Source organism: Anthonomus grandis, chromosome 16 (genome assembly GCF_022605725.1).
Source record: "Anthonomus grandis grandis chromosome 16, icAntGran1.3, whole genome shotgun sequence".
NCBI lineage: Eukaryota > Metazoa > Arthropoda > Insecta > Coleoptera > Curculionidae > Anthonomus > Anthonomus grandis.
Window position 1 is genome coordinate 21516817 of NC_065561.1, and position 12781 is coordinate 21529597.

Sequence of the window (12781 nt, forward strand, 5' to 3'; positions counted from 1 at the left end):
GTGAAACTTTGAATAAATTTGGATTATTTTTAAGGGAGTTAATGGACTTTTTTATACTGAGGGTTCAAGAAAATTGACAAATTTTCCATAATCATCTTTGAGAGCCTGAAAAAAAAATTTCTAATTGAAGTATCGACTTGGAATGTTTTTTTAGATTTAAAATGAAGTTTTCTTAACCGGTTAGTAGGACTTTGAGCAAATTTCGACAAATTTCCAGGCAGCTATAGAATTTTTTTATACTGAAGGTCCAAAAAAAATGGGAAAATTTGTACCATCAACTTTGACAGCCTATAAAAAATTTTCTAATTAACGTATCGAGTTCGATCATTTTTTTAAACATAAAGGGAGATTCTCTTAACCGTATAGTGAAACTTTCAACAAATTTGGATTATTTTTAAGGGAGTTATGGACTTTTTTATACTGATGGTTCAAGAAAATGGACAAATTTTCCCTAATCATCTTTGACAGCCTGTAAAAAAAATTTTCAATTAACGTATCGACTTGAAATATTTTTTTAGACATAGAATGAAGTTCTCTTAATGGTTTAGTGGAACTTTGAGCAAATTTGGACAAATTTCCAGGAAGCTATAGAATTTTTTTATACTGAAGGTCCAAAAAAAATTGGGAAAATTTTTACATCAACTTTGACAGCCTATAAAAAATTTTCTAATTAACGTATCGACTTGAATCATTTTTTTAAACATAAAGGGAGATTCTCTTAACCGTATAGTGAAGCTTTCAACAAATTTGGATTATTTTTAATGGAGTTATGGACTTTTTTGTACTGAGGGTTCAAGAAAATTGACAAATTTCCCCTAATCCTCTTTGACAGCCTGTAAAAAAAATTTTCAGTTAATGTATCAACTTGAAATATTTTTTTAGACATAACGTGAAGTTCTCTTAACGGTTTAGTGGAACTTTGGACTACTTTGGATTATTTTTAAGGAAGTTATGGACTTTTTTGTGTTGAGGATGCAAAAAAATGGGAAAATTTCACCTAATCGTCTTTGACAGCCTGTAAAAAAATTTCCAATTAAAGCATCGACTTGAAATACTTTTTTAAAGATAAAATGAAGTTCTCTCAGCCATCTAGTGAAACTTTGAACAAATTTGGATTATTTTTAAGGGAGTTATGGACTTTTTTATACTGATGGTTCAAGAAAATGGACAAATTTCCCCTATTCATCTTTGAGAGCCTGAAAAAACATTTCTAATTGAAGTATCGACTTGGAATGTTTTTTTAGATTTAAAATGAAGTTTTCTTAACCGGTTAGTAGGACTTTGAGCAAATTTCGACAAATTTCCAGGAAGCTATAGAATTTTTTTATACTGAAGGTCCAAAAAAAATGGGAAAATTTGTACCATCAACTTTGACAGCCTATAAAAAATTTTCTAATTAACGTATCGAGTTCAATCATTTTTTTAAACATAAGGGGAGATTCTCTTAACCGTATAGTGAAACTTTCAACAAATTTGGATTATTTTTAAGGAAGTTATGGACTTTTTTATACTGATGGTTCAAGAAAATGGAAAAATTTTCCCTAATCATCTTTGACAGCCTGTAAAAAAAATTTTCAATTAACGTATCAACTTGAAATATTTTTTTAGACATAACGTGAAGTTCTCTTAACGGTTTAGTGGAACTTTGGACTACTTTGGATCATTTTTAAGGAAGTTATGGACTTTTTTGTATTGAGGATGCAAAAAAAGTGGGGAAATTTCACCTAATCGTCTTTGACAGCCTGTAAAAAAATTTCCAATTAAAGTATCGACTTGAAATACTTTTTTAAAGATGAAATGAAATTCTCTTAACCGTTTAGTGAAACTTTGAATAAATTTGGATTATTTTTAAGGGAGTTAATGGACTTTTTTATACTGAGGGTTCAAGAAAATCGACAAATTTCCCCTAATCATCTTTGAGAGCCTGAAAAAAAAATTCTAATTGAAGTATCGACTTGGAATGTTTTTTTAGATTTAAAATGAAGTTTTCTTAACGATTTAGTGGGACTTTGAGCAAATTTCGACAAATTTCCAAGCAGCTATAGAATTTTTTTATACTGAAGGTCCAAAAAAATGGGAAAATTTGTACCATCAACTTTGACAGCCTATAAAAAATTTTCTAATTAACGTATCGAGTTCAATCATTTTTTTAAACATAAAGGGAGATTCTCTTAACCGTATAGTGAAACTTTCAACAAATTTGGATTATTTTTAAGGGAGTTATGGACTTTTTTATACTGAGGGTTCAAGAAAATGGACAAATTTCCCCTAATCATCTTTGACAGCCTGTAAAAAAAATTCCAATTCACGTATCGACTTGAAATATTTTTTTAGACATAGAATGAAGTTCTCTTAATGGTTTAGTGGAACTTTGAGCAAATTTGGACAAATTTCCAGGAAGCTATAGAATTTTTTTATACTGAAGGTCCAAAAAAAATTGGGAAAATTTTTACATCAACTTTGACAGCCTATAAAAAATTTTCTAATTAACGTATCGACTTGAATCATTTTTTTAAACATAAAGGGAGATTCTCTTAACCGTATAGTGAAGCTTTCAACAAATTTGGATTATTTTTAATGGAGTTATGGACTTTTTTGTACTGAGGGTTCAAGAAAATTGACAAATTTCCCCTAATCCTCTTTGACAGCCTGTAAAAAAAATTTTCAGTTAACGTATCAACTTGAAATATTTTTTTAGACATAACGTGAAGTTCTCTTAACGGTTTAGTGGAACTTTGGACTACTTTGGATTATTTTTAAGGAAGTTATGGACTTTTTTGTGTTGAGGATGCAAAAAAATGGGAAAATTTCACCTAATCGTCTTTGACAGCCTGTAAAAAAATTTCCAATTAAAGCATCGACTTGAAATACTTTTTTAAAGATAAAATGAAGTTCTCTCAGCCATCTAGTGAAACTTTGAACAAATTTGGATTATTTTTAAGGGAGTTATGGACTTTTTTATACTGAGGGTTCAAGAAAATGGACAAATTTTCCCTAATCATCTTTGAGAGCCTGAAAAAAAATTTCTAATTGAAGTATCGACTTGGAATATTTTTTTAGATTTAAAATGAAGTTTTCTTAAGGGTTTAGTGGGACTTTGAGCAAATTTCGATAAATTTCCAAGCAGCTATAGAATTTTTTTATACTGAAGGTCCAAAAAAAATGGGAAAATTTGTACCAACAACTTTGACAGCCTATAAAAATTTTTCTAATTAACGTATCGAGTTCAATCATTTTTTTAAACATAAAGGGAGATTCCCTTAACCGTATAGTGAAACTTTCAACAAATTTGGATTATTTTTAAGGAAATTATAGACTTTTTTATACTGAAGGTTCAAGAAAATTGATAAATTTCCCCTAATCATCTTTGACAGCCTGTAAAAAAATTTCCAATTAACGTATCAACTTGAAATGTTTTTTTAGACATAGAATGAAGTTCTCTTAATGGTTTAGTGGAACTTCGAGCAAATTTGGACAAATTTCCAGGAAGCTGTAGAATTTTTTTATACTGAAGGTCCAAAAAAATTTCTACATCAATTTTAACAGACTGTAAAAAATTTTCTAATTGAAGTATCGGCTTGAAACATTTTTTTAGATTTGAAATGAAGTTCTCTTAAGGGTTTAGTAGAACTTTGAGCAAATTTGGACACATTTCAAGGGAGTTATAGAATTTTTTTGTATTGAAGGTCCAAGAAAATGGGAAAATTTCTACCACCAACTTTAACATGGGTGGCTGTTATATGTTCTAATTAAAGTATCAACTTGAAATATTTTTTTTAGACATAAAGTGAAGTTCTCTTAACGGTTTAGTGGAACTTTTAGCAAATTTGGACGAGTCTCGAGAGAGTTATAGAATTTTTTGTATTGAGGGTCCAAAAAAATTGAAAAATTTCTACCATCAACTTTAACAGCCTGTAAAAAATGTTCTAAATAAAGTATTGACTTGGAATATTTTTTTAAATATAAAATGAAATTCTCTTAACGATTTAGTGGAACTTTGGGTAAATTTGAATTATTTGTAAGGGAGTTATGGACTTTTTTGTACTGAGGGTCCAAAGAAATGGACAAATTTCCTCTATTCATCTTTGACAGTCTATAAAAATTGTCCAATTAACTTATTGACTTGAAATATTTTTTTTAAACATAAAGTGAAGTTCTCGTAATGGTTTAGTGGAACTTTGAGCAAATTTGGACAATTTTCAAGGGAGTTATAGAATTTTTTGTATTAAGGGTCTAAAAAAATAGAAAATTTCTGCTTTCAACTTTGACAGCCTATAAAACATTTTCCAATTAACTTATCAACTTGAAATATTTTTTTAAACATAGAATGAAGTTCTCTTAATGGTTTAGTGGAACTTTGAGCAAATTTGGACAAATATCCAGGAAGCTATAGAATTTTTTTATACTGAAGGTAAAAAAAAATTGGAAAATTTTTACATCAACTTTGACGGCCTGTAAAATATTTTTTAATTGAAGTATCGACTTGAAATATTTTTTTAGATTTAAAATGAAGCTCTCTTAACGGTTTAGTGGAACTTCGAGCAAATTTGGACAAATTTCCAGGAAGCTATAGAATTTCTTTGTATTGAGGGTCTAAAAAAATGGTAAAATTTCTACATCAATTTTGACAGTCTGTAAAAAATTTTCTAATTAACGTATTAACTTGAAATATTTTTTTAGGCATAAAATGAAGTTCTCTTAATGTTTTAGTGGAACTTTGAGCAAATTTGGACAAGTTTCAAGGGAGTTATAGATATTTTTGTATTGAGGGTCCAAAAAATTGGGAAAATTTCTACATCAACTTTGACAGCCTGTAAAAATGGTTCTAATTGAAATGTCGACTTGAAATATTTTTTTAGATTTAAAATGAAGTTCTCTTAACGGTTTAGTGGAACTTTGAGCAAATTTGGACAAGTCTCAAGAGAGTTATAGAATTTTTTGTATTGAGGGTCCAAAAAACTGGGAAAACTTCTACCATCAACTTTGACAGCCTGTAAAAACTTTTTTAATCAAAGTATCGACTTGAAATATTTTTTTAGTCATAAAATGAAACTCTCTTAACACTTTAGTGGAACTTTGGGTAAATTTGAATAATTTTTAAGGGAGTTATGAACTTTTTTGTATTGAAGATCCAATAAAAAAAGGAAAATTTGCACCATCAACTATGAGATCCTGTCAAAAACTTTCTAATTAGAATATAAACTTAAAATTTCTTAAAATAATAAATATAATATATAATTTTCAATATAATTTATGTTTATTTTTTGGAGAATTCTGAAAAACGGTGATTTTTCAGAGGAGATTCTTGCCGAGAAAGTGTGTGGGGTGGGTGGGGGGGCAAGGGTAGTATTAATTAAAAAAAAACGTCTTTTTAACCAAAAATTAATGCCTCAGAAAAAATTAACTATAATTTGTTCATTTTTAACTATAGAATATAAATTAAAATATCATAACCAATAAAGAGACAGAATTCAACGTACGAATCAAAAATATCAGAAGATACCTTAAGGACTCTTGACGAACACAAAAAAAAATGATTAAAATCCATACACTAAAAACCAAGATATTGACCTTTTTTTTTTAAACTGGAGAGCCTGGAAGAAATTAAATATTTTGCCAATTACTGGCAAGCGACTATCTTAAATTACAAAAGCTTGAGAGTAGTAAGAAAATTACTGCAGGCACTCAGAGCATCTCAAGAACCTGGAAGATACTCTTTAATTACTTAGGATTGAAATGAGAGCCTTACACTTGCTCAATTTACCTTGAAACACCTGTAAAAAGCTTGAGAGTAGTTAGAAAATTATTCCAGGCACTCACAGTGACTCCTAGACTTACTCAGCTGACCCAGTCAACTGGTAATCTCTCAAACATCCTGCAGTTTTTTTTATAAATTTATCTGAAAATGCCTGGAAGAACTTGAGAGTAGTTAGAAAATTATTCCAGGCACTCGGAGTGCCTCAAAAGCCTGGAATATACTCTAAAATTACCTAGAATTCAATAGAAAGCCCTACACTTGCTCAATTTAACTTCAAATGTCTGTAGAAAGTTTGAGAGTAGTTAGAAAATTATTCCAGGCACTTAGAGTGCCTCAAAAGCCTGGAATATACTCTAAAATTACCTAGAATTCAATAGAGAGCCCTAAACTTGCTCAATTTACGTTCAAATTCACGTATTAAAATTAATGACGTTTAAAGTGAACCACTCTGTATATTAAAAAATAAATGAAAGGAAATATATGATGGTACACAAACACACGTTTGATGTTAGGTGAGCCAAAATCTCGACTTTTTTTGGACATATCCCTGTCTCAGTTCTTTAATATCTTCGGTATCAATTAAAAATTGTGTTGTTCTATTGCAGTTTATCTAATTACGTATGAAAACACTCGATTTATCAAAATTATTTACCTATTTCTAATCTGCGACAAAGATATAGATCTTATAGGAGAGCTAAAATTTCGACTTTTGGTCGGTTTTTTTTATATATCCGTATCTCAGTTCTTTAATATCTTCGATATCAATTTAAAATTGTGTTTTTCTATTGCAGTTCATCTAATTACTCAGAATCAGAATATCTTTAGTATTACTTTAGGGAAAAAAATTATACAAATTCGTTACTTGAGTCAATAATGTCAAAACAGCAATAATTAATTGATTCTTATGATAATTAATACCCATACTTTCCTATTCCTGTAAGATAATAGACCATTAAATGAAAAGAATAATAAAGAGACTCACTTAGTGTGACTATTTTACACATCTAGGTTATTTAAAGCAGGATACCCCAATAACTGATCCTCTAACTTTCCTTCGCATATATACTATGGCCCTTTGACTAACCAGATCTAATTACACCTGACTATTGGCAGTTTTTTTTTTTAAATTCCCATAAAGCTCTTCACTGACAAGACCTAGTCCCCTCGGACTAGTGATGTAAAGGGTAATATTACTGCAAGACCGGTAACATTGGTAATATTGGGGTTTTTTCACTCTATATACTCTCATTTATTCGCTATTCGCCCAGCTCTACTGGGCTTTACTGGCTCAAGGACGAAATTTGACGATCGTGCCGTACGCAACAATTAAATTGAAGCTGAAAATTTAGTTGCGACGTAGTTCATTTATGAAACTGCAAGGCGTCATCCAAAATATTCTTCAGAAGTAGGTCTTATTACCGAAGCACTTGCACAGTACAAAATTAGAGGTGGTAATCTTTTTGCTAAGGAATTCGTTATTTCTAGCGAAAAATCTACATATTTCTGGGCATGTTTGGTGGGCAGGAATTTGCTCCAGTTCTAAAATAAGTAGATTGGCTGTAGACATTTTAAATTTACCATCGTCAGCAGCCGCAACTGAAAGAACGTTTAGTTCTTATGGATTTATTCATCGGCAAAGAAGAAACAGACTTACCGTGGAAAACTAACTTATATTGCCCGTAATTATAATTTACTAAACGAAGATCATTCAAAAAGAGAAAAAGCTACTGAGGATTCTGAGGAAGAAATTGAAAAAGAAGATCTCGGTTTCGAAATTATAGACTTATAGACTGAATTAACCAAGGAGAAAGAAGAATCAGATGAAAAGTTTGGGGATGATGAGGATGATTTACCATTATCCACTCTATTACGTAGTTCATTCTGACTCGTTTTTTTTGTGTTTCCTAATGTTTTTACTGTTTTTGAATTAAAAAAACTAGTATTAGTTAAAAAGCTGTTTTTTTTTAATAAATTACCAATATTACCGTAATTTTACATCCTATACCTCGGACCAATATAGGAGCGAACTGACCTATTACTTCTTAATTTTAGGGTCCAATGTGGAAACAAATCCGTGGCAAAGGGTTCGCCTACACTTACCGCATGCTTGTCAAAGTATCCGAAGGATTAATTTATTTGATCTTCGGCCGTGCCACGAACGTAATCGGTGCCTACCAGGAATCCAAAGAAATCATTGATAAACAATTAAAGAACAAAGAATGGGACAACACGCTGTTAGAATCGGCCAGGAGCTCCTTAATCTTCACGATTATCGAGGAAGAAAAGACGGTTGGTAGTGTGGTCGAACTGTCTCTTCGATCCTATTTCCAGGGAGTCGAATATACTTATAATAGGTACACACATTTTATTTATAGCTAGTTTGTAAACGAATTCGTTGCTACAGAGTTGATTAGGTTAAAAGTACAGTAAGAAAACGTGTTTTTTGGGGGTAATTTTAAAAGAAAAATCACGTCGAGGTTAGGTTGGAAGTCTCCTAAAAGGGTCTTAAAAATGGCAACAGTATTATGGGCTATTTGACACTTTTTGTTGATATACAAGCATCTTGTGGAATCACTCATGTAATTAATAATGATCTGCTAAAGGTCAAGGCTTGGTTTGACAACAATTTATTAACGTTTAACATATCTAAGACTAAAGTGCTTACCTTTAGGTGTGACCTTACTGACATTATTCTTGACAAAATAAATTAAGCAATACAGAATGTTTAACATTCCTTTATATTAAAATGGATAAAAAACTAAATTTTGATTATCACATAATATCTAAGAAACTGCCTTCTGATTGTTACGCTTTAAGAGTTATTTCTAGGTCAATTAGAATGGCGGATTTTGCCCTAATTGAGAGTAATTTGAGATATGGTCTTCCCTTTTGGGGTTGCTGCATTGGTTGTCTTTTTAAGTCTTTGTTTGTATTACAAAGGAGAGTAGTTCCAATTATGTATAATGTTGGTTTAAGGGAATCATGTATATTGAGGATCTAATAAAAAAATTTCTACTAGCAACTTTGACAGCCTGTAAAAAATATTCCTATTAAAGTATCGACTTGGAGTATTTCTTTAAACATAAAATGAAGTTCTCTTAACGGTTTAGTGGAACTTTAAGCAAATTTGGACAAGATTTAAAGGAGTTATAGAATTTTTTTGTATTGAGGGTCCAAAAATATGAAAAAAATTTTTACCATCAACTTTGACAGCTTGTAAAATTTTTTTAAATTAAAGTATCGACATGAAATATTTTTTGAAACATAAAATTAGGTTCTCTTAATGGTTTAGTGGAACTTTGGGTAAATTGGTAGAAGTTTTAAGGATTTTATGGACTTTTTTGTATTGAGACTCCAAAAAAATTGGAAAATTTGTACTCTTTACATTCAGAGGGTGTAAAAATATTTGCAAGTAACGTATTAACTTGAACTATTTTTTTACACATGAAATGAAGTTTTTTTAACCGTTTAGTAAAACTTTGAATAAATTTGGAGCATTTTTATGGGAGTTATGGACTCTTTTATACCGACGCTCCAAGAAAATGGTAAAATTTCTACCATCAACTTTGACAGCCTGTAAAAAATTTTCTATTTAAAGTATCGACTTGAAATATTTTTTTAAATATAAAATGAAGTTCTCTTAACGATTTAGTGGAACTTTGGGTAAATTTGAATAATTTTTAAGGGAGTTATGGACTTTTTTGTAATGAGGGTCCAAAGAAATGGACAAATTTCCTGTATTCATCTTTGACAGTCTATAAAACATTTTCCAATTAACGTATAAACTTGAAATATTTTTTCAGACATAAAATGAAGTTCTCTTAATGGTTTAGTGGAAGTTTGAATAAATTTGAACAAATTTTAAGGGATTTATGGACTTTTTTGTATTGAGAGTCCAAAAAAATTGGAAAAGTTTTACTCTCAACATTGAGAATCTGTAAAAACTCGTCCAATTAACATATTAACTTGAAATATCTTTTTAGACATAAAATGAAGGTCTCTTAACGGCTTGGTGGAACTTTGGACAAGTTTCAAACGACTTATAGAATTTTTTTGTATTGAGGATCCAAAAAAATGGAAAAATTTCTACCATCAACTTTGACAGCCTGTAAAAAATTTTCTAATTAAAGTATCGGCTTAAAATGTTTTTTTAAATATAAAATGAAGTTCTCTTAACGATTTAGTGGAACTTTGGGTAATTTGGTACAACTTTTAAGGGTTTTATGGACTTTTTTGTATTGAGACTCCAAAAAAATTGGAAAATTTGTACTCTTTACATTCAGAGGCTGTAAAAATATTTGCAAGTAACGTATTAACTTGAACTATTTTTTTACACATGAAATGAAGTTTTTTTAACCGTTTAGTAAAACTTTGAATAAATTTGGAGCATTTTTATGGGAGTTATGGACTTTTTTGTACTGAGGGACCAAAGAAATGGACAAATTTCCTCTATTCGTCTTTGGCAGTCTATAAAACATTTTCCAATTAACGTATAAACTTGAAATATTTTTTCAGGCATAAAATGGAGTTCTCGTAATGGATTAGTGGAACTTTGAGCAAATTTGGACAAATTTCAAGGAAACTATAGAATTTTTTTGTCCAAAAAATGGAAAAATTTCTACCATCAACTTTGACAACCTGTAAAAAATGTTCTAATTAAAGTATCGACTTGAATTATTTTTTTAAATATAAAATGAAGTTCTCTTAACGATTTAGTGGAACTTTGGGTAAATTTGAATAATTTTTAAGGGAGTTATGGACTTTTTTGTACTGAGGGTCCAAAGAAATGGCCAAATTTCCTCTATTCATCTTTGACAGTCTATACAACATTTTCCAATGAACGTATTAACTTGAAATATTTTTTCAGGCATAAAATGAAGTTTTCTTAATGCTTTAGTGAATCTTTGAGCAAATTTGGATAAGTTTCATGGGAGTAATAGAATTTTTATATATTGAGGGTCCAAAAATATGAAAAAATTTCGACCGTCAACTTTGACAGCCTGTAAATATTTTTTTAATTAAAGTATCGACATGAAATATTTTTTTAAACATAAAATCAGGTTCTCTTAATGGTTTAGTGGAACTTTGGGTAAATTGGTACAACTTTTAAGGGTTTTATGGATTTTTTTGTATTGAGACCCCCCAAAAAAATTGGAAAATTTTTACTCTCAACATTGAGAAGCTGTAAATTTTTTTTCCAATTAACGTATCAAGTTGAAATTCTTTTTAGACATAAAATGAAGTTCTCTGAACGGCTTAGTGGAACTTATAGAATTTTTTTGTATTGAGGATCCAAAAAAATTGAAAAATTTCTACCATCAACTTTGACAGCCTGTAAACATTTTTTTAATTAAAGTATCGACATGAAATATTTTTTTAAACATAAAATTAGGTTCTCTTAATGGTTTAGTGGAACTTTGGATCAATTTGGATCATTTTAAAGGGAGTTATGGACTTTTTTGTACTGAGGGTCCAAAAAAATGGACAAATTTCCTCTATTCATCTTTGACAGTCTATAAAACATTTTTCAATTCACGTATTAACTTAACTTTAAGAAGTTCCAATGTCAGTATAACAAATTTTTGATTAATAAGGCTTATTACGCTTTAGATAAATTTTTTTATGATCGACTTGCATGAGTAATGTTAAGATTTATGTACCCACCTTATTTTATTTTATTTTTTTTGTGTCAAGTGCTTTATTTATATGGTATGTAAATTTTCCAAACTTTGACCTATCTATATTATTTTATAATTTAATATTAGCTTTGTCAATGAAATGTTCTTATTTCGACAATAGCATGTTTGACTTTGACTTTGTCTTTTATATGCCAAGGAAAGAGAAGACTAGTTCTTGGGGTATCATGCTTCAAAGAACCATAATGTATTTATATAGTCGTTAATATAATGTGTTATATGTCAAATATCTGTCAAACTTTATCATTTGTATCCGAAATAATGCCCAAACACTAAATTTTAACAAAATCGGACCAATAGAAAAACAGTTACGAAAGTCAGGTGACCTGGTACTCGAACGTCAAATATGTATCAAATATTAATATTTGCATCCTAAATAAATGCCAAATACCCAATCGGATCAATAGCAAAAGAGTTATGAAAGTCACGTGACTTTAAAACCCAATATGTCAAATATCTGCGAAAATTTATTAATTGGATCCTTAATCAACCCCAATTCCATTCACAATTTTGGAAATTAATTAATTAAAAAAAAGTGTAAATATGAATTTATTTAAAAATGCCCTTAACTTTTAAAACATCCTATAGAATACTATTACCATTACCCCGGTATAATTCTATTACTATACTATTATTATCCTCAAAAATGTTCGTAAGGATCAATACTTACAGCTAAAGATAAGAATTTTTATATGCCAAAAAACACGAAAATTAGGCCTTATATACATGTATAATCTGATTGCTGTTTATTTTCAGAAAAATCCTGGAATCTCTTAACAAAGTAACCGTGGATGACTTGAATAGAGTGGGAGAAAAATATATCGCTCCTTTATTCGATCCCAGTAAAGCTAAGGCGGCTCTAGTGATCGACCCATCGAAAATGACCGATGCCTGTGAAGGATTTAAGAAGTAAGTTAAAACACCTTAATGGACTTAATTAAATTACTAATGAATTCTTTTTATAAATCAAGATTTGGCCTGGACTTGACAACTTACCCCTCGCTGGAAGAAAGTTACTTAAACAAAGTCTAATGGATCATTATATTTAAGTAAGACTTTTTGTCTTTGGTTAAATCAATTATGCAATTTCGTACTCACTTTTGAATATTCTTATAAAGTTTTAATTAATTTGTTATGTAGCTTTATTAATAAATAATTTGTTGAAATATAAAATGTAGATTTCTTTACTCTATTACCTACATATTGTTTATAGTTTTAGTTTTAAGTTAGAATTATTAGTTATGTGTCCTATATCAGTGTTAGTATCTGGCCTAGTGAGTGAATTAATATAAGATAAATAGCCCATTTGAGACATGATAGAATATAT

The 12781-nt window shown here is 29.8% G+C and overlaps 1 protein-coding gene across 1 annotated transcript in view; it reads left to right on the forward strand.

Annotated features, from left to right (window-relative positions):
* The window catches only part of LOC126745811 (uncharacterized protein C05D11.1-like), a 29555-nt gene extending 16928 nt beyond the window's left edge, over nt 1-12627 (forward strand). Inside the window, exons 13-15 of the mRNA XM_050453823.1 lie at nt 7811-8112; nt 12211-12363; nt 12426-12627. Of these exons, the coding sequence (XP_050309780.1) occupies nt 7811-8112; nt 12211-12363; nt 12426-12486 (516 nt within the window). The 3' untranslated portion in view covers nt 12487-12627. The remainder of the gene's footprint in view (nt 1-7810; nt 8113-12210; nt 12364-12425) is intronic.
* The last annotated feature ends 154 nt before the right edge of the window (nt 12628-12781 follow it).